This window comes from Desmodus rotundus, chromosome 3 (genome assembly GCF_022682495.2).
Source record: "Desmodus rotundus isolate HL8 chromosome 3, HLdesRot8A.1, whole genome shotgun sequence".
NCBI lineage: Eukaryota > Metazoa > Chordata > Mammalia > Chiroptera > Phyllostomidae > Desmodus > Desmodus rotundus.
The window spans coordinates 197151908-197170402 of record NC_071389.1 but is presented as its reverse complement, the minus strand read 5'-3'; the positions used below and the strand labels follow the sequence as shown (position 1 = coordinate 197170402).

The 18495-nt window shown below is 42.4% G+C and overlaps 1 protein-coding gene across 1 annotated transcript in view; it reads right to left on the bottom strand.

Moving 5' to 3' along the window:
• MEI1 (meiotic double-stranded break formation protein 1) overlaps nt 1-18495 on the bottom strand; it is a 57237-nt gene that overhangs the window by 23401 nt on the left and 15341 nt on the right. The window contains exons 12-19 of the mRNA XM_024579632.3: nt 14375-14489; nt 13236-13327; nt 12283-12424; nt 11455-11566; nt 9529-9589; nt 8459-8556; nt 5688-5856; nt 3394-3541 (exon numbers count right to left, since the gene is read on the bottom strand). Coding sequence (XP_024435400.2) covers nt 3394-3541; nt 5688-5856; nt 8459-8556; nt 9529-9589; nt 11455-11566; nt 12283-12424; nt 13236-13327; nt 14375-14489 — 937 coding nt within the window. The remainder of the gene's footprint in view (nt 1-3393; nt 3542-5687; nt 5857-8458; nt 8557-9528; nt 9590-11454; nt 11567-12282; nt 12425-13235; nt 13328-14374; nt 14490-18495) is intronic.

The following is an 18495-nucleotide window of genomic DNA, read 5'->3' as shown; positions in this document are numbered from 1 at the left end:
CAGTACCATTTCGTTTAAAAGACCATTCTTTCCCTATTGAATTATCTGGGCATCCTTATAAAAAGTCAATTGATCATAAATATATGGGTTTATTTTTGTACTCTCAATTCTATTCCATTGATCTAGATGTCAATCCTTATGCCAAAACCACACTCTTTTTTTTTTTTAAGATTTTATTTTAATTTTTAGATAGGGGAAGAGCGGGAGAAAGAGAGGGAGAGAAACATCAATGTGTGGTTGCCTCTTAGGTGCCCCCTACCAGGGACCTGGCCCACAACCCAGGCATGTGCCCTGACTGGGAATCGAACTGGCGACCCTTTGATTCTCAAACTGGCACAACCACTGAGCCACACCAACCAGGCCCAAAACCACACTATCTTGATTACTGCAGTTCTGCAGTAAATTCTGAAATCAAAATGTGCTAGTCCTCTAACTTTGATCTTCTTTCTCAAGATTGTTTTGGCTATTTTGGGTCACTTGCATTTTTATATGAATTTTAGGATCAGCTTATCCATTTCTAAAAAAAAATAAAAGGCAACTGGGATTTTGATTGGGATTGTGTTGAATCTATAGATCAATTTGGGGAATACTGACATCTGAACACTATTAAGTCTTTTCCAGTTTTGTTGAAATATAATTGACATATAACATTATATAAATTTATGATATACAATATAAGGATTTGATAAATATATACATTATAAAATGATTAACACAATGTTTAATATCTACCACCTCACACAGTTACAAAATGTTTTCTCTTGTGGTACAACTTTTAAGATCTACTCAGCAACTTTCAAATGTACAAAACAGTATTGCTAGCTATAGTCACTGTGTTGTATATTACATTCCCAGAACTTACTTGCCTTATAACTGGCTATTAAGTCTTCTGATTCATAAATACAGAAGAATGCCTTTCTATTTATTTAGATCATCTTTAATTTGTTCCAATGATGTTTTATAATTTCCATAATACAAGTCCTTGCACTTTATTAATTTTTTTCCTATGTATATTATTTATTGATGCTATTGTAAATGGAATTGTTTTCTTCATTTCATTTTAAGCATTCTATTAAAGATATGTCTACCTTTCCAGCTTCTTTCCACTATCTCCCATGTCTTAGCAAAGGCACACTAAACTTCCTTGAGTGTTTAGACTGGGCAACTTCCTAATTCTGTATCTTAAATCTTGCTCTACTCTAAGCCTAAAAATTCTCCCTTCACCCCAGTCTCCTCCAGGAAGCCTCTCCTGATACAACAATCACCCAAGTGCTTTCTCAGTGCTTGGCCAGTCCCTCAGGCTTCAGGGAAACACCCACTGCTGTTTCTGCCTGCCTTACAGAAAATATTTTTGTCTTTCCTGGCAAACCACTGTTCCCTGAGGGTAGAGAACATGTTTGATTCACGTCAACCCTGACAGGGCCCCACATGGCATCTGGCACATGTCAAGTGGTCAATCCACATTGGCTGAGTTGCTAAAATGTTGAGAAACAAATTAAAAATCATGTGCTCATTTATTTGAGTAGTATTCAAGGCTTATGAAATGCTGATCAAACTGGAGAGAAGTTACTAAAAAGAAAGAGCTTCCAGGAATAACTAGGGCTTGACATTCTGAAATGTCCACTCCCCAGAGACACCCACTCTATAATAACTATTGGGGGTCCCCACCCCAGAAGAATCTCGTCATGCTAGAAAGCCCAAACTCTGTTAAAGACTCCTAAGTTTGTGTCAAAAGATTTTAGGAACTATCATGAATAGGCTCCCATTGGCCAAAGATAGAACAATTTGAGCCTCAAGGAGATAATAATACTACAGTAGATTGAAATACATCAAATATTTTTAAACCCATGAGTTCATAACAATACTAAAAAAATTTCCTTGGTCACCTTTGGAGAATGCTAGGCAACCAATTCATTTTTTTAAAACTGGTAATTAAAGGGGAAAAAAATCAAACATTCCACCTATTCTATCTATACAATTTACCATTCATAGTAACCAAAAAGTTGATGAGGGAAGTTTTTTTTTTTTAAGATTTTATTTATTTGTTTTTGGAGAGATGGGAAGGAAGGGAGAAAAAGAGGGAGAGAAACATCAATGTGTGGTTGCCTCTCACATGGCCCCCACGGGGGACCTGGCCTGCAACCCAGGCATGTGCCCTGACTGGGAAGAGAACCGGCAACGCTTTGGTTTGCAGCCCATGCTCAATCCACTGAACTACACCAGCCAGAGGAGGGGAAGTTTATTTTTATACAAGTGTTCCAGTTAATAAACAAAGAGAGAATGATAGAATTAGAATATTATTATTTTGTAGTCCCCAATGAATCAATGAATAAAGGCAATGATCACCAATGGCTGTTAATACCACAAAAAGAGACGATGCAACAGTGTATATCCAGGTCTATCTTACTTGAAAATCCATTGCACTTTCACTACACCTTCCTTTTTCATTCAAATTAAACCAGGTTTAATTAGCCCTGCTGAGTGGCTCAGTTGGTTGGAGCATCATCCTGTACACCAAAACGGTTGTGGGTTCAATCCTCAATCAGGGCACATACCTAAGTTGTGGATACAATTCCTGGCTGGGGCATGTACAGGAGGCAACCGATCGATGTTTCTCACATCAATGTTTCTCTCTCTCTCCCCGCACCTCCCTCTTAAATCAATAAATATATTCTCAGGTGAGGATTAAAAAAAAAAACAGGTTTGCTTATATCACATTTGCCCCAACAGTAATCAAAAAAGGCAAAATTAATAGTCAGTGAAGGAAGAGTATCCTCAGGCTGAAGCTGAAGGGTCCACATCTTAGGAGTAGAAGCAATCTTCAGTAAAAAACAGGAGAGATTCATGGATGAATCAGACATAGTCCTTTATCCCCAAGAGCTAATAAAAAATCTGGAGAGAGGCAACTTGTACACACATAACTACCACCAAAAGTAACTTGAGGTCAGCCTGATTAACACTGATCTGGGTCCCAGCAACCCACTTTGTTTGACAAACTGTTACCAGAAGGAAAACCTCACACCTCTCTCCTCCTGCACACACCCGAGTTGGTACTAAGAAAAGAGCCATGGGAGTTGGTCCAGTCTGAGTCGGAGCCCTGGCTCCCCGCACTGATTAACTGTGTGACCTAGAGAATGACTTTAACCTGTCTTGATTGACTTGTCTGTAAAAGGGAAATAATCATCTCTGCTTCCCAGGAATGTTGAGAGAATGAGTTAAATTACATAGGCTCTGTATGTGTCAGCACCCTACCTCCTCCCCCTCTCGCACCTCTCTCTCTCCCCCTCTCTCTCCTATCCCCTTTCTCTATACATACAACATCATGGTCTCCCAAGGAACCACACTATATAGAGGCGCAAGAGGAGGAAGAGTCCCAGGCGTTTGGGCCCATACCTCATCTAGTGCATTGTCTTTGTCCTGGCACACTGCAAGCAGATAGATGGATGCTCTGAAGACCACAAGTGGAGGGTGCTCACCCTGGTCCTGCAGAGACAGGAGGAAGCTTTGCACAGCCACAAATAAGTCTGCCTCTGAGACAAACCTGTCAACCGAAGAGAGTCTCAGTGAGAAAGGCACAGATAGCTGTCCCGCCTTGCCACATCCTCCCTTAGCCACTGTCATTTTGCTCCAGCATGTCCACAGCCTAATGACACCTTGCACAAACAATATGCCATATATACTTCCAAAGCATCATCATACGCACAACATATCGTTCTATGCTTTGTGCAAGGCTCTATGAGGGACCAGAGACTCCTCACTCACACCTAGAAGGTGAAACATCAGCCAGCAGGGCCAGTATTGTCAAAAAGAAGAATGCTACTTCTGGGGTTAAGAAGGCCCTGCTCTGGCTGCCAGCCCACTCCTCTCTTCTTGTACTTACTATTAAACATTTGTGAGTTCAATGGGCTAATTTCTGGGGGAGGGAGACATCTATGCTTGTATATGCGAGGGAGATGGGGATAAGAAGGAGCTTGACTTTTCACTGTCTTTTTATACCTTTACATTTTTCTACCATGATATATGTCTCACCTATCAGATTAAGTACCAAAAAAAGAAAATTTAAAAATGGGTAATACTAAATGCAATGTGGTATCCTAGATTCTTCCTGGAACAGAAAAGAAACAATAGAGGAAACACAGGCAATCCTCTTTATTCAGAGGAAATCTGAATAAATTTTAGTTAATAAGTATTATACCTTCACATATATGATGAAATGATTTTCAACAAGGGTGCCAAGACCATTCAATGGAAAAATGACAGTCTTTTCAGCAAATGGTGCCAGGAAAACTGGATATCACATGCAAAAGAATGAAGTTGGACACTTACCTAACACAATATAAAAAATTAGCCCCAGCCCTGGTTGGTGTGGCTCAGTGGATTAAATGCTAGCCTGTGTACCAAAGGGTTGCTGGTTTGATCCCCAGTCAGGGCACATGCCTGGGTTGCAGGCCATGTGCCCAGTAGGGAGTATGCAAGAAGCAACCACACACTAATGTTTCTCTTCCTCTCTTTCTCCCTCCCTTCCCCTTTCTAAAAATAAAAATAAATGAAATCTTTTTAAAAAAATTAGTCCCAAATGGATCCAGTCATAAATGTAAGACCTAAACTATAAAATTCTTGGAAGAGAACATAAGGCATAAGTTTCATGACATTGGATTTAGCAACAATTTCTTGGATATAACACAAAGACACAGGCAACAAAAGGAAAAATAGACAAATTGAACTTTGTGAAAGTTTAGAATTTTTGCACATCAAAAGACACTGTCAACAGAATTAAAAGGCAACCCACAGAATGGGAAAAAGTATTTGCAAATCATATCCCTAATAAGGAATTAATATCCAGAATATATAGAAAACTCCTAAACCTCAAGAATAAAAAATATCAATCTGATTCAAAAATTGATAAAGGACTTGAGTAGACATTTCTCCAAAAAAAAGATATACAAATGGCCACTAAGCACATGAAAAGATGCTCAACATCACTAATCACTGGGGAAATGTAAACCCAAACTATGAGAGTAACAACTTCACGTCTATTAGGATGGCTACTATCAGAAAACCAGAAAATAACAAGTGTTGGCAATGATGTGAAGAAGTTGAACCCTTGTGCACTGTTGGTGGGAACGTAAAATGGTATAGCCACTGTGGAACTGAGCAGGGTATTTCCTCAAAGACATTCAAAATACTAGGTCTTACTTTGGAGTGAAGAAAATGTTTTGGAACTAGATAGAGGTGGTGGTTGCAGAATACTGTGAATATACTAAATGCCACTGAATTGTTCACTTTAAAATGGTTAATTTTATGATATGTGAATTTTACCTCAATACATAATTTTTTAAAACCTTAACAAAGAATAGTCCTTTGATTTTGAAATTTTAATAAACTGTTTAATAATTCTTAAAACCAAAGTAAATCACTGAAATTTTTTTCTGTGCACAAAATACCCTCAAGGATTACAAGGAATTCTCATCAGGATTCCAGGCCTGTCTCTCAGCACTGTGCCTGCCCACATGTCTTAACCTCCCCACTCCATGATATAAATAAACCCCTCAGTAATAAAACCCATCTCTCACTTGTCTGTGTCCCCAGTGCCCGGCACCAGGCTTGAAGAAGACGCCTCTGTAAATATTTAGTAAGTTGCATTGGGTCCCAGCACTCACCACCAGCCACCAGCTCAGAGCACTGACCTGTCCTCGTGGAGGTAGGCCAGGTAGAAGAGGAGCAGGATGCAGTACTGTTTCTGGCGAGCAGATCCCTCCACATATTGGCAATCAGACAGGAAGGCAAGGCTTTCAGGGCTCCTGCTGCTTATCTGGGGCAGCCCGTGCTGCAGGACCTCAGACACTGCAGAGAGTTCTGGGGAGGAAATGAGCGGGAGAAGGCCACACAGAGAACACAGGAGAGCAGGTATGAACATATGAGTATCTACTACCTGAAGAGTATACTGCACAAGGTAGCGAGGGTACATGCAGGATAAAAGGGAATCAGAATCCCCTCTCTCTTTATGCAGCTTTCAGCCAGCCAGGACAGACTGAAGTTGACATTCATACGTTCATTGGTTCATTCATTCATTCATTTGACAAATGTTCACTGAGTGGCTACTCTAGGCCAGGCTGTGAGACACAGGCTCTGCATCCAGGAGCTGACAGCTGATGGGGAAAACAGATAACGAGACAAAAAAACCCTGTAGGCCAGGTGATCAGTGCCATTGGAGAGGGAGTGCCTCATGCCTCCTGGAGTGAGCAGAACAAGCTCAAAGAGGAGGGAACTGTGGAGGGTGAGCAGAAAACAGGCAGAGAAGGACGGCAAGAGAACCTAGGGACAGGAACCAAGGTGTTCAGAGGACCAGTGGCATAGGAAGACACGTCATGTTTAATGGGGCAGCAAGGCATCAGTGTGACCAGACGGTCAGTGAACAGAGGTACAGAGTCAGGAGTTGTGGAACTATGTGACATGATTTGTAGCTAGACTGTGAAACCTTGATTGCTGAGTAAAGAATTAGGTTCTATCCTGAGAGCAGGTTCCTAAATTTCTTATGGAACTTTTATTTCATGAAAGGAAGGGTATTTTAATACCAAAAGAATATGAAAGAAAGGGACCTCAGAGCTTAAAATCTGAATAAAGTCAACATTATGGAAAATTTCCTGTATGACCCTAATTTCCCACATTTCGTCACAGACAGAAGACACTCCATCACCATCTGACAGCGCCCCACAGACTGACGCGTTGGGATCGTGGCTGAAGGCCAGGGGAGTTACGATGTTAAGACCTGGTTTTCAGATAGATCCTTCCGGCATGGGTAGAGACTGGATGGAGGATGAGAGACTAAAAACAGGGGCCACGTTGGAGGTCAAACAAAAGGAGGTCACACTCCTGCGAGTTTGGTGGACACAGTGGAAGATGGAAACGGAGACTGCTCCACAGCAGTGTGGTACCAGAGCCAGGTCAGGTTTCCAAATTCTAAGTTTAGTGCTTTTTCCAACAAAGCACACGTTGAGCATTATGATGATAATGAAACTAGTATCCTCGAGCCTCACACATCCACCTGCCCTCTCTTCTGATATTTTAAAGAAGCAGTCTGCCTGTAATAAGGTCTGTTGCCCTTCCTGGTACTCTGAGATGTGACAACGTTTCTGGGTGCAAGGGGGCAGCTATGTGGAGTTTCTCATATTCGGACGAGTAAGGGAGGTGCCGGCAGCAGTGGGGCTGGCACTGGTGAGCACGAGAAGCTGTTGTGATGGGGCTCCAACGTGGCCTTAGACTACCACCAGGGCCGAAGTCGTTGTGCTATTCCCTCTGCAGGCCAGAGCACACCTGAATAGGCAGAGAGCTGCAGACCACGCAGAGGGGAGTGGCTGTATAGTGAGAGAACCAAGAGCCAAGCCATGTTGGAAGGAATGAATATGTTCACCTGGGCTTCTGTCTCCCTCAGCATGGTGTCTGAGAAAGACAAAAATGAAAGAGAGTCTGGGAAGTGAGGGAGTGAGTAAACTCACTGGAAAGTGAGTTTACTCTTCACAAATGTAAAGATGAAACATGAGCAGCACCAAGTCTTACCCTAAAGGAAGATATAATATTTGTTGAATGGATAAAATAATGGTTAAATTGTTTTATGTTATACCAAGAGAGAGGTCTAGGATAGAAGAACTCCTGAGGGCAAAGACCATATCATGTCCCCAGCAGCTTCTAGGCATCCCCAGCATGTAGCAGAAGCTCACTGAATATTCAACTGAAGGAAAAACTTGGAGCTGCCATGCATTCTGCATGGACTTCTCCTACCTCACTCAGAGCTCTGCTAAAATGTCACCTCCTCGCGGAAGTCTGCCCTGATTGCTCTAGCTAAAAGGTACCTCCTTCCTCCATCACCCTCTAGCCCTTTGCCCAGCTTTATTTTTATTTTTATTTTTTTGGTAGCACCTATCCATTCCTGATCCTGTATCTATGAGTTTATTGTCTGCCTCTCCTATTCCATGAGAACAGGACTTTGTATCCCTAGCTCTATCCCCAGAGCCTGGAATAGAGTCTGATACATAGTAGATGCTCAAGAAATATTTCTTGTGTGAAAAAAGAAAGAAATGAAAGAGGCTCAGAGGTTCAAATATTTTAAGCAGAGGTCTCTGAAGGTAGCAAGCAGAGGACAAGAGGTTTGGTCTGGGGGATGTGGCAGAGCGATGGCCGAGGGAGGAACTGGGCTTGATGAGCTTTGGGGTCCTTCTCAACCCTTAGAGTCTAAGGGTCCAGGAGCCTTAGATTCCATCATTTTCTGATTCTATTATCTCAGCTCCCTAGAATCAAGCAATAGTTCCATCATTCCATGATTCCATGGCTCCTCCGGGCAGCTTCAAGCTAAGGGATCTTATTATTGAACTGACTCACTACCCAGCCAAATAATAAGGTATCCAAACTCTCAAAGACCACCACAGACCTCCTCATGAGTAGTCAAATAGCAGCATCTTACCTTCTTGAGACGGTGGTTTTGTCTTCTCTAGAGCTGAGAGGAGGTTGATGCACAAGTAGTAGAGGAAACTGGAACACGCTTGGTTCAGGGCTGAGTGACTAAGGGGGGGATACAAAAAGAGACTAAGAGAGAAGATATTGCTACTTTGGCCGGCACAGCATTATCCCTGCCATGTACTGAAGCGCCACTGCTCTGTGCCAGAGCCCAGTGAGCTTCTAGCCGTGGCCCTGGTAGAGGTCTGGAGGTGGCTGTGACAAGCAAATGTGGAACCTGCTGCCCCGCACTGTAACTTAGGCACTTGGCCCATACAGGTATTGACTAAAAATTTGCTGAAAAGTAAATCAAGGAAGGCTACTAAGTTCCAATTTCATATAACATACAAACAGAAAAGTGCTCCTTGGTTGAACCCAAGACGGGTTCTCAAGAAGAAACACAAACATCCAAAAGTGTGACTTGGCATGCAGATGGATCCTGTTATTTTCTCCTGAATAGTACGTGTTCTATTCAGACACATGAAAGGAGCACTAGATACCACACTGCGGTCACCTTGTGGGCAGCAGACAGTAACAAATGGAACCTGCCAAGTACATGCAGGGGCAGGTAGCAAATAATAAATGTGAAGGTAAAGAAAGCTGCTCTAGAAACCTAATAAGACAGACTGAGGCAACAACCTCTCTACAGAGTCTCCTCTGCAATTGCTGAGCTGGCAGCAACTAGAGCATGACTCTTTCTTGGGGGACACTGCATCCCTTACCCTCAAAGGGCCTTGGTTTCCCCATTTGTAAAATGAGGGGATACATAAATGACATCTAAAAACCCTTCCGGTTTTGATGTGATAGGTACCTATCCAATTATCACATGGAAGGAGAGCCCTTACCAGAACCAGATTAAATAAAAGTGGTAGAAGCAAGTACAGCTCATGTCACCCACTGCTGAGTAACTCTGACACTGTGTCAACAGCTCCCACCCCCACCATGGTCCTATGACTAAACCAGTCAGAAATTTCCACTTGTCTAGTCAAGGAGGATGCTGGCTCCTTGGCCATTAAGTTTGCCTGCGGCCATACATACCTCAGGCCACTGCAGAACCTGGCCTTCAGTTCCAGAGTTAGTCGTATGAAGGAGGAGGCAGCTTGGGAAAAGTGGGAAGAAAGCAGAGAAATGTTTAAACCAGATATATCACAAAGATTCCCAAATCTGGGTGGTACTGAAGAGAACTAGGTTTGAAGTTCTCTTGCAGAAGAGGGTTCAAATTTTGCTTCATCACCATCTAGTATTGCGACTCTGAATCTGGAGCATTTGAGTAACTTCTCTGAGAATCAGTTTAGTATCTCACAGGTTGTGAAACTGAGATAAAAGGAGGATTTTAAAGAAGAACATCAAGAGCTCCCCCTGCGCCAGCTCCAGTGTTGGGGATAATCTGTATTCTGTCCTGGGGCTAAAGCATATAGCCAGGACTTAATCTCTCCAAGTTTCACAACAACTTTCTGGGACAGCAGTTTAACCCATGATTCCCCCTGGGAGGGGGAGCCCAGCTTGCCTGCTGGAAGGGCTCCTCCTGGTCCAGTCTCTCAGGGACCCAGGGTTTCTCCACCCCCTACTCCAGGTCTCTGCCCAACACTTGGCTGGCAGTGCCTGCTTCCCTCTTCTCTCCTGCAGGATGGGCCCCTGATCCTGTTCTATATGGCTTCACGCTACATAGATCTCCCCGCACACAGCCCTTCTCTACAGCCCTTGCTCTCCAGTACTGCCATCCAGAGATTTACACATCTCAGAATGATAATGATAAGAGGCAAGCATAACACAGAGATTAAGAAAATAGGCTCTAGCCCTGACTGTTATGGCTCAGTTGGTTGGGCATCATCCTGCAAAGAGAAAGGTTGCTGGTTCAATTCCCAGCCAGGGCATGTGCCTGGGTTTGTGGGTTCAGTCTGCAGACAGGAGGCAACCGTTTGATGTATTTTTCTCTCTCACATCAATGTTTCCCTTTTTCCTTCCCTTCCCCTCTCTCTAAAAATAAATAAATAAAATCTTTAAAAGAAAAGAAAAGAAGCTCTAGAGCCATGTTCTGAGTTTGAATCCTGGGCATACCACTTCTGGTGTGACCTTGGGCAAGTTATTCAACCTCTCTGAGCTTCAGTGTGCTCATCAGCAGAATGAGGATAATCATAGTACATGTTTCCTAGGGTTTCTCTGGGAACTAAAATAATCAATGCATGTAAAGCACTTAAAACAGTGTCTCACACATAGTAAGAATTTGATAAATGTTAGTTATTAATTATTCCTACCTTTCTCCTCCCCTTTCTGTTTTTTGCTGTTCCTGCTGCCCATTCTCACCATCACTACCACTTTCTAAGGAAGATAAAGGAGACTCTGCCCCTGACTCCTGGGCTTATTCTGCAGACTTAAGTATTTATAGGGTGAAAACTGGAGAAAGGAAGGTTTACACTGTAGAGAAGAAAAATGACTAATGAGAGACAAAAATAAACAGATGCAAGACAGCCTAGAGAAGGATAAAGGAGTCAAGAGCTGCTTGGGTTCAATTTTAGGAAGGCACTTCAGTGTTTAGCTAGAAAGCAGCCTTCACACAGCTACCACTCCCCTAGAAGGCATCTGAAAGTATGTGGCGATGTTTTTCAGTTGTCACAATGACTGGGGGTCCTTCTGGCATTCAGTGCTTAGGCATAAAATATGCTAAACATCTTGTGAAGTTTGAGGGAACATGGAGTATGACAGTACTATGGAAAGAGGTATATTGCGGGCTTTGAACTAGAACCTCCTGGACACTTTCAGAGAATTATTAATAAATTTGAGGACTGCTTTTAAAGACTTTGCTTTCTGGATATTCCCTTCCAATCAACACTGGGCAAAGTGGGTTTTGATTCTGAGCAAATACGTAAATGTCCTATTCACGGGTCATGCTCTTTGAGTATCTATCTGAGCAGCTGCCTAAGGTGCCTGCCTCCCTCCCAACTGCCACCCTTGCTTGCTGCCTACCAAGTTTCTTGGAGAACTTCTCTTTCATGTGGGGAACGATGAAAAAGAGGCTGTGTAGAATTGAGAGGAAAACTTCCATCAAGGGTGGGTGAGTGGCCTGCTCCAAGTGCCTCTGCAAAGAACCAGGGAGGAGAGCATAGTCCATCAGGAATGAGCCTCTGAAAAGAAAAATCATCAGCAAAACTGGAATCAAACCTAAAACTGTAAACTAAACCTTTTCACTTAAAGGAAACCTCAAGTCACAAGCCTACACCCAAGGTTTACAATCCATCACTTGATAATGTGTGTAAGATACTTTACCTCTCCGGGCCTCTGTATCAAAAAGAGCACAACAGGAGTAACAACTAGTCTACCTCCCAGAAACAGATGAGACCTGATGTGTGAGAAATACATTCTAAATGATAATGCAGAGTGACACCAATGTTTCTATTACTATAGCCATAGTAATAATAATATAGTTTATAAACTACCTTCACATTTATTTTTCATGTGACTTTTTCATGCACTTGCCTTACAACCATACGAAATGACAATATCATCGTTAAATTGGGGAAATTATAGCATCCATCTCACAGGGTCATTAGGGTGATCAAATTAGGTTATGACTATAAATATTACCTACTTTTTCCCATGTGGCATCTATTAGTATTACAATGAAACACTATACTTTGTTTTTAAAACCAAAGGAAAAGTGGCTGCAAGAACAACCCTGCCGAGAACATCAGAAGGTCCAGTTGAGTAGTCACTGCCTTGCATCTCTAGGCCCAGCTCACTTTCTCATTCTTCTCTCCCCAAGCTTCATTCTGTCCATGGCTCAGGGGAACCCACCATCACCATGGGGATACAAAAGGAGTCACAGGCACTGAGAAGAAATTCTGAGAAGGCCTCCAAGGTGTCTTCCTTCTCGGCACTGGGAGCTGTGAATGGATTCTCCTGGGCTGAAGGGTCGCTCTGGAATTCCACAGCCAACCTGAGAAATCAATGTGTGAGTACATCCACTACCTCCTGCGGAACATGAAGGTTAGAAGCGTCCTCCTACAGGAATGCCTGAGCTCAGGATCCAGGGAAAGTATCCCTACCAGCAGATCTGGAGAAAATTCAAGGGGCCTCACTGGAGGAGGGCCTGGTCCTTGGCTACATCTCTGGTTTCATGCTCCCTACCCCCTCTCTCATAATATATGACTCTTCTACCCTACAACAGGTCCTTCCCTGAACATACCATCCTGTTTGCTGTTTCACAACTCTTTGCCTTTACATATGTTGCTCCTTCAACCTGGAATACCTTCCAGGGATCTGTGACAACAGTGAATTTCATGTATATACACAAAATGGTCTCTTCCCCAAGAGACTGTGAGCTCCTTGTGGAGCTAACCTGACTCACCTTTCTACTTCCACTTTCTAGCAACAAGCCTAGCACATAGTAGATATAAAAAACACTATAAATGTGAACTGAATTAATCCAACAAGTATTCAGTGAACACCTACAGGGCTAGGTTATTTGGGAAGAGGAACAAGGCTGAATGAGACACAACCTCATAACACAGTAACACAAACTTCACCAGAGGGAATCTCTAGAAACCTCCTACTCTGGCTATATATCCTCAGACCTCCACACACCCCCTCCACACTCACACATATCTCCCAGCCCCACACCAGCCAAAGTCCTTTCACTATGCAGCAAAGCATCAGAAATCAAGTGTTGCGTCCAGAGCTTTATCCTCTGTGATTCCCTTCCAAGCCCACCCTCCATACTACTATTCACACCACAGAGGGCCCCTCACCTGCAGGCATTTCTAAATCCCTCCAGAGTGCTCAGGAGAAACTTTCCCCTTCGAAGAATGGCCTTCTCCAAATCTCTAGTGGAGGCATGACCCTGAGGTGAGAAGGAGACAAGGGAACCTGTTGGTCAAGTGCCACTCTGTGTCCCAGGCTGTGCGTTGAGGACCTCAGGTCTCTTCCTCTCACACTGGAGCCTGGCTTTCCCACACACCTAACATTTTCCAGGGGATTTTGGTTATACCCTCACAAATCCAGCCATCTAATAGGTCCTTTAAAAAATGGCAGAAGAGGGAGCCATAACCATCTGTTTCCCTGTGAACCACAGGACTGGCTCTTCTATCACATGCAGAAAGCTGCCACAGGCTGGTGGCATTGGCCTAACTGTCTGTAATGCACATTAGTTGCTTGAAAACACACAAAAACCTCAACCCCATCAGGTTTGAAGAACTTAATTCCCAAAGTTAATCCTCAAAAGCATAATCATTATTCGCATTAACAGTACCTTTTCTGATATTTTAAGTCCATGAACATTTAAAAGTCCACAGTTCGCCCTTGCTGGTGCGGCTCAGTGGATTGAGCACCAACCTGCAGACCTCACTGGTTCAATTCCCGGTCAGGGCACACGCCTGGGTTCTGAGCCAGGCTAGAGGCAACTGATCAACTTTTCTCTCCCTTTCTTTCTCCCCCCAAACCCTCTCCCTAAAAATAAATAAATACAATCTTTTTTTTAAAAAAGCCAACAATTCAGCATATTGCAGATTGGTCAGATTCTTTCTACGATTCTAGTAAATCCAGTCTCAAATAATTTTGTGAGCATGTTTATCATACCTACTTGAATAATGTAAAAGATAAAGCATGTAATAGGCTTGGGTACAAACACCCTGGGATTTACCATCCAAAATCAGGTATTTGTTAGTTTTGAACTTTAGAGAAAAATTATTTAACCCTGTGGCTTCAGTTTCCTAATCTGTAAAAATAAAAATAGCAATTATTAAAGCCTCACAGCTCTGTAGTTAGGGGAAAAAATAACATATTGTAGGTATATGGGCATGAGAAAAAGTTATGAAGTAGCATACAAAGGTAGGGTAATTGTCTTCTAAAAACACATTACAGCATGATATACAGACGGCAGTGCACTGACCAGGGACCGCCTGCTTGACGGGGTCCGGGAGAAATCAGCGCACCGGTTCAGCATGACTTCAAGCAAGGCCCGCAGTTCCCTGTACTGCACGGGGGGAGCACTCTGATGGTCCTTCCTGTGCCCAGAGAGACAAAGGCAGGCTTAGGGTGGCATAAGGGTACTCCAAGATATCCTCGGGTTGTCGGGCAATGGGGGACAGTGGGGCCGATCTGAGTACAGGTCCAGATGTGCTCTGATAAAAATCTCTGCCCCAGCACTTACCTAGCTGCATGTCTTTTTGCACATTCCTCATCCTCTCTAACCCTGTTTCCTCTTCTACTAACTGAGAGTTAGTAGCACTCTCCTCACAGAATTACTGTGTAATAAAATCAAATCAGATAATATATGCCAAGCACTTAGCAGCATGCTTAGTAGATAGTAAGTCCTTATAAATGACAGCTATGACTCTTATTATTGTTACTAAGGATACAGTGGGTTTTCTCACTGAGAAGGGCCTGCTGGTGAAAGTACTGTCTAGAACTGAAAGTGCATCAAGAGACATATTAGGACCACTGTTCTCAAATTCATGATAAGCTCTTATTGGGGAAGAGGGATCAGACTGTCCTCTGTTATCTTGATGAGGAAAAACTGGATCAATAGGTAAATGTTATCAGGACCGAGATTTTATTTCAGCATAAGAAATAATTTTCTAAGGGTCGCAACTCTGTAGAGGTAGAGGGGACTATCTAGGAAGAAGTGAGCTCCCTATTCTTGGAGATTATAAGCAGAGACTGAGAACTACTTTTGGGGAGTCAATCATTGTGAGTGTGGGGTAAATGTGAAAAGTAACACTTAGGGTCCATTTGAACCCTCATATTCTATAGACTCAGGGAAGGCAAGGGTCATTGACTAGTTTAATCGTGAGCCCCAAGAAGCCAAGGACCAGTTCCACCTTTTCACTTTACCTAAACAGAGCTAGATGCATTGCAAATTGATGCTAAATAAAAAAGATGTTAAATGAATGAATGCGTACTTCACAGGGTATAAGGTAGCAGTAATGGTTTCCTAGAGATGCTATAATAAATTATCATCAACTGTGTGGCTTAAAATAACAGAAATTTATTCTCCCATAGTTCTAGGTAATACGAGTTTTGAAATCAAGGACTGGCTCTAAAGGCTCTAGGCTCTAAAGGCTCTAGGAAGAGCCTTTATGAGGCAAGCCTCATGCCTTGCCTCAGCTTCTGGTGGTTGCCAGCAGTCCCTGTCATTGGTTTGTAGCTGCATCACTCCAATTTCTGCCTCTGTCTTCACATGGCCATCTTCCTTGTGTGTGTCTGTCACCAGCCATTAGATTTAGGAGCCCACACCGCATGACCTCATCTTAACTCATTTTAGAGGGTTGCTATTCAACCCAGTGCAGCAGCTAAGAAGAAACCTATGTTAACCCTCACCACCTGGCCTTTTTTGAACACTGAGAGTAATCTGTTGAGGCTTCTAACAGGCAGTCTATAGTTAAGGCTTGATTTCCCCTTTCCTTCTTCATTTCTGGAAGTTCTAAGTTTCTATCCTACACTGACTGTCAAGCCCTGGTACTACCATCTTTTAATCCTTTTCAGCAATTTTCACTCCTTTTTCCTTGTTCCAGGTGTGATTCCCAGAGGCCCACTGAACCACTCCACTTTAGGGGGACCACCTCAGTAAACACCCTGGGAAATTAGTCAAAAGTAAAGTAGTCTAAGGATTAATAAACAGCCCCCTACCCATCACTCTCCACTTTTCTGACCCAACCGGCGTTTTGGTTCTTCACGTGCAACTCCCCTTCACCAACCTGCTGGCCACACTGGCTGCTATACTCTCAGTAACCCCTTAGCTTTCCCACAGACACATTCTGGCTAACCCTGGTCCTTCCACAAATCTTACCTCTCTCATCCCTCATAGCTCAGCTCAAATACCACCTCTTGTCTTAGAGGTGCTACGGGTTCCCTAACAAGGACCTCCTGGGAGACTTCCAGCTCTGCGTGAGCACCTCTCATTGACACTGCTCTTCCTCTGTGGCTTCATTACCCTCCCTGTTGGTATACTCATCCCACCCTCACTGGGGCTCATGCTCCAGATTTAGAGATTCAAACCTAGGAAAGGATTTGGAAAAATACAATAAAAAACAAACTATTAAAAAAAAAATCTAGGAAAGGACAAAAGGGGAAAAGAGACAGATGGAAGTCATTGTAATGTAAATGCTATTTTTTGTTTTAATTTTTAGAATGAACCTAGAGTGAAATCACAAAGACTTAGCTATGGTCTAAGAAGAGGCTATAAATATTAATCTTTACAATGTGAAATTAAAGGTACAGCTGACACTGAGAGGAGAAGGTAGGGAGGAAAGGGGAAAGGATGAGTTGGGGTACTAATATACTCAGCTAACAAGTGGGGAGTCGAGAGATACCACTTCAGGTTGAAGGAACAAACAGCATAAGTTTTAACTATATTACTTAAAGGTTTGAAGATGTAAAATACTAACTAGCAAAAATGCTAAGGAAATGTGGAGAAGACAAAATAATATAAGCTAAAGCTCAGTCTTTCTTACTGGCAAATCAATAAATAATGTCCTAAACTGACAAATAAACAGCACTGTAAGACTACTGTTAAGATTTAGGTTATTAATCACCAGTGCTAAAACCAAAATGAGTTAGTTTCATTTAGGAAGTGAGAACAAGGGACTATTCCATTTCATTTTAAACCTTCTGTATATTTTATTTTTTCATTAAATCATTTTTTATTGTTATTCAATTACAGTTGTCCCAATTTTTCCCCCTTTGCCCTCCTCCACCCATCCCACCCCCTGCTCCCAGAGTCAATTCTCACACTGTTGTCCATGCCCTTGGGTCATTCATACATGTTCTTTGTCTAGTCCCTTCCCTTTCTTTCCACCATTATCCTCCTCCACCCCCCCTCTGATCACTTTCAGTCTGTTCCATGTTTCCATGTCTATGGTCCTGTTTTGTTGGTTATTTTATTTTATTCATTAAATTACTCTTACAGGTGAGTTTTAATATAATATTTTGTTAGATTTTTAAAAGTGAAAACATGGAGCCCTGGCTGGTGTAGTTCAGTGGATTGAGCGCGGGCCTGTGAAGCAAAGGGTCGCAGGTTCAATTCCCAGTCAGGGCACAGGCCTGGGTTGTGGCCCAGGTCCCCAGTAGGGGGCGTGCAAGAGGCAACCACACATTGATGTTTCTCTCCCTTTCTCCTTCCCTTCCCCTTTCTCTAAAAATAAATAAATAAAATCTTTTTAAAAAAAATTTTACAAAGTGAAAACATGGAAACAAAATAAAAGTTACTATATAAATAAATAACGCTTTCCTCCATTATTTTTTCCAAGATATTAAAGTCCATTGATATGAATAATAGGCAATCTTTTTTTCATCTTGGCAACGTTTTGTCTGATATCACAGAATTCTCAGCTGCAGCAGTTCCTGGTAGCTAGCGGTATCCCAGCCAGTGAGTTCTTCTGGCTTACTGGCCAAAACTGTCCAGAAAGATGGAAAAAATTTGCCATCTTGACCCTAGGTTCTCTTAGTCTCACCATCCATTTTAACACCCTACATTCTGTACTGACTACTCATTAGTAGCAAGGCAATTATATAGCAGGAAAAAACTCACATGGACCCTGATCTCTTAAAGATTATGTTATAGTGGCAGGGGGTGGAGGGACAAAAAAAAACAAATGAGTAAACAAGAACTACCAAGTGTTTGGTAGGTGCTATAACAGCCTAACTAGTCAGTTAGGGAAGGATGCTCTGAATGAGACTTGAATGACAGAAAGAAGTCAATCATGCAAAGATTTAAGGGAAGAATATTCTAGGCAGAAGGAACAATTAGTAGAAAGGAAGTGGGAGGGAAGTCTAGACTAAAACAAAAGACTGAGATTTTTTTAAAAACTAATGGTACATCCATGAAATAAATGCAGAATAAAAGTGCTATTTAAAACATTCAGAGAATTGAAAAGAACTCTTCCAAATTAAAAATATGAAAGCAGACTACTCAGTTTTCCTGGGTCTCTCCCATGTATACAGGAAGTATATATGTTTCTAAACTTTATTTTACTCCTGCTAATCTGTCTCATGTCAATTAATTAGACCAGC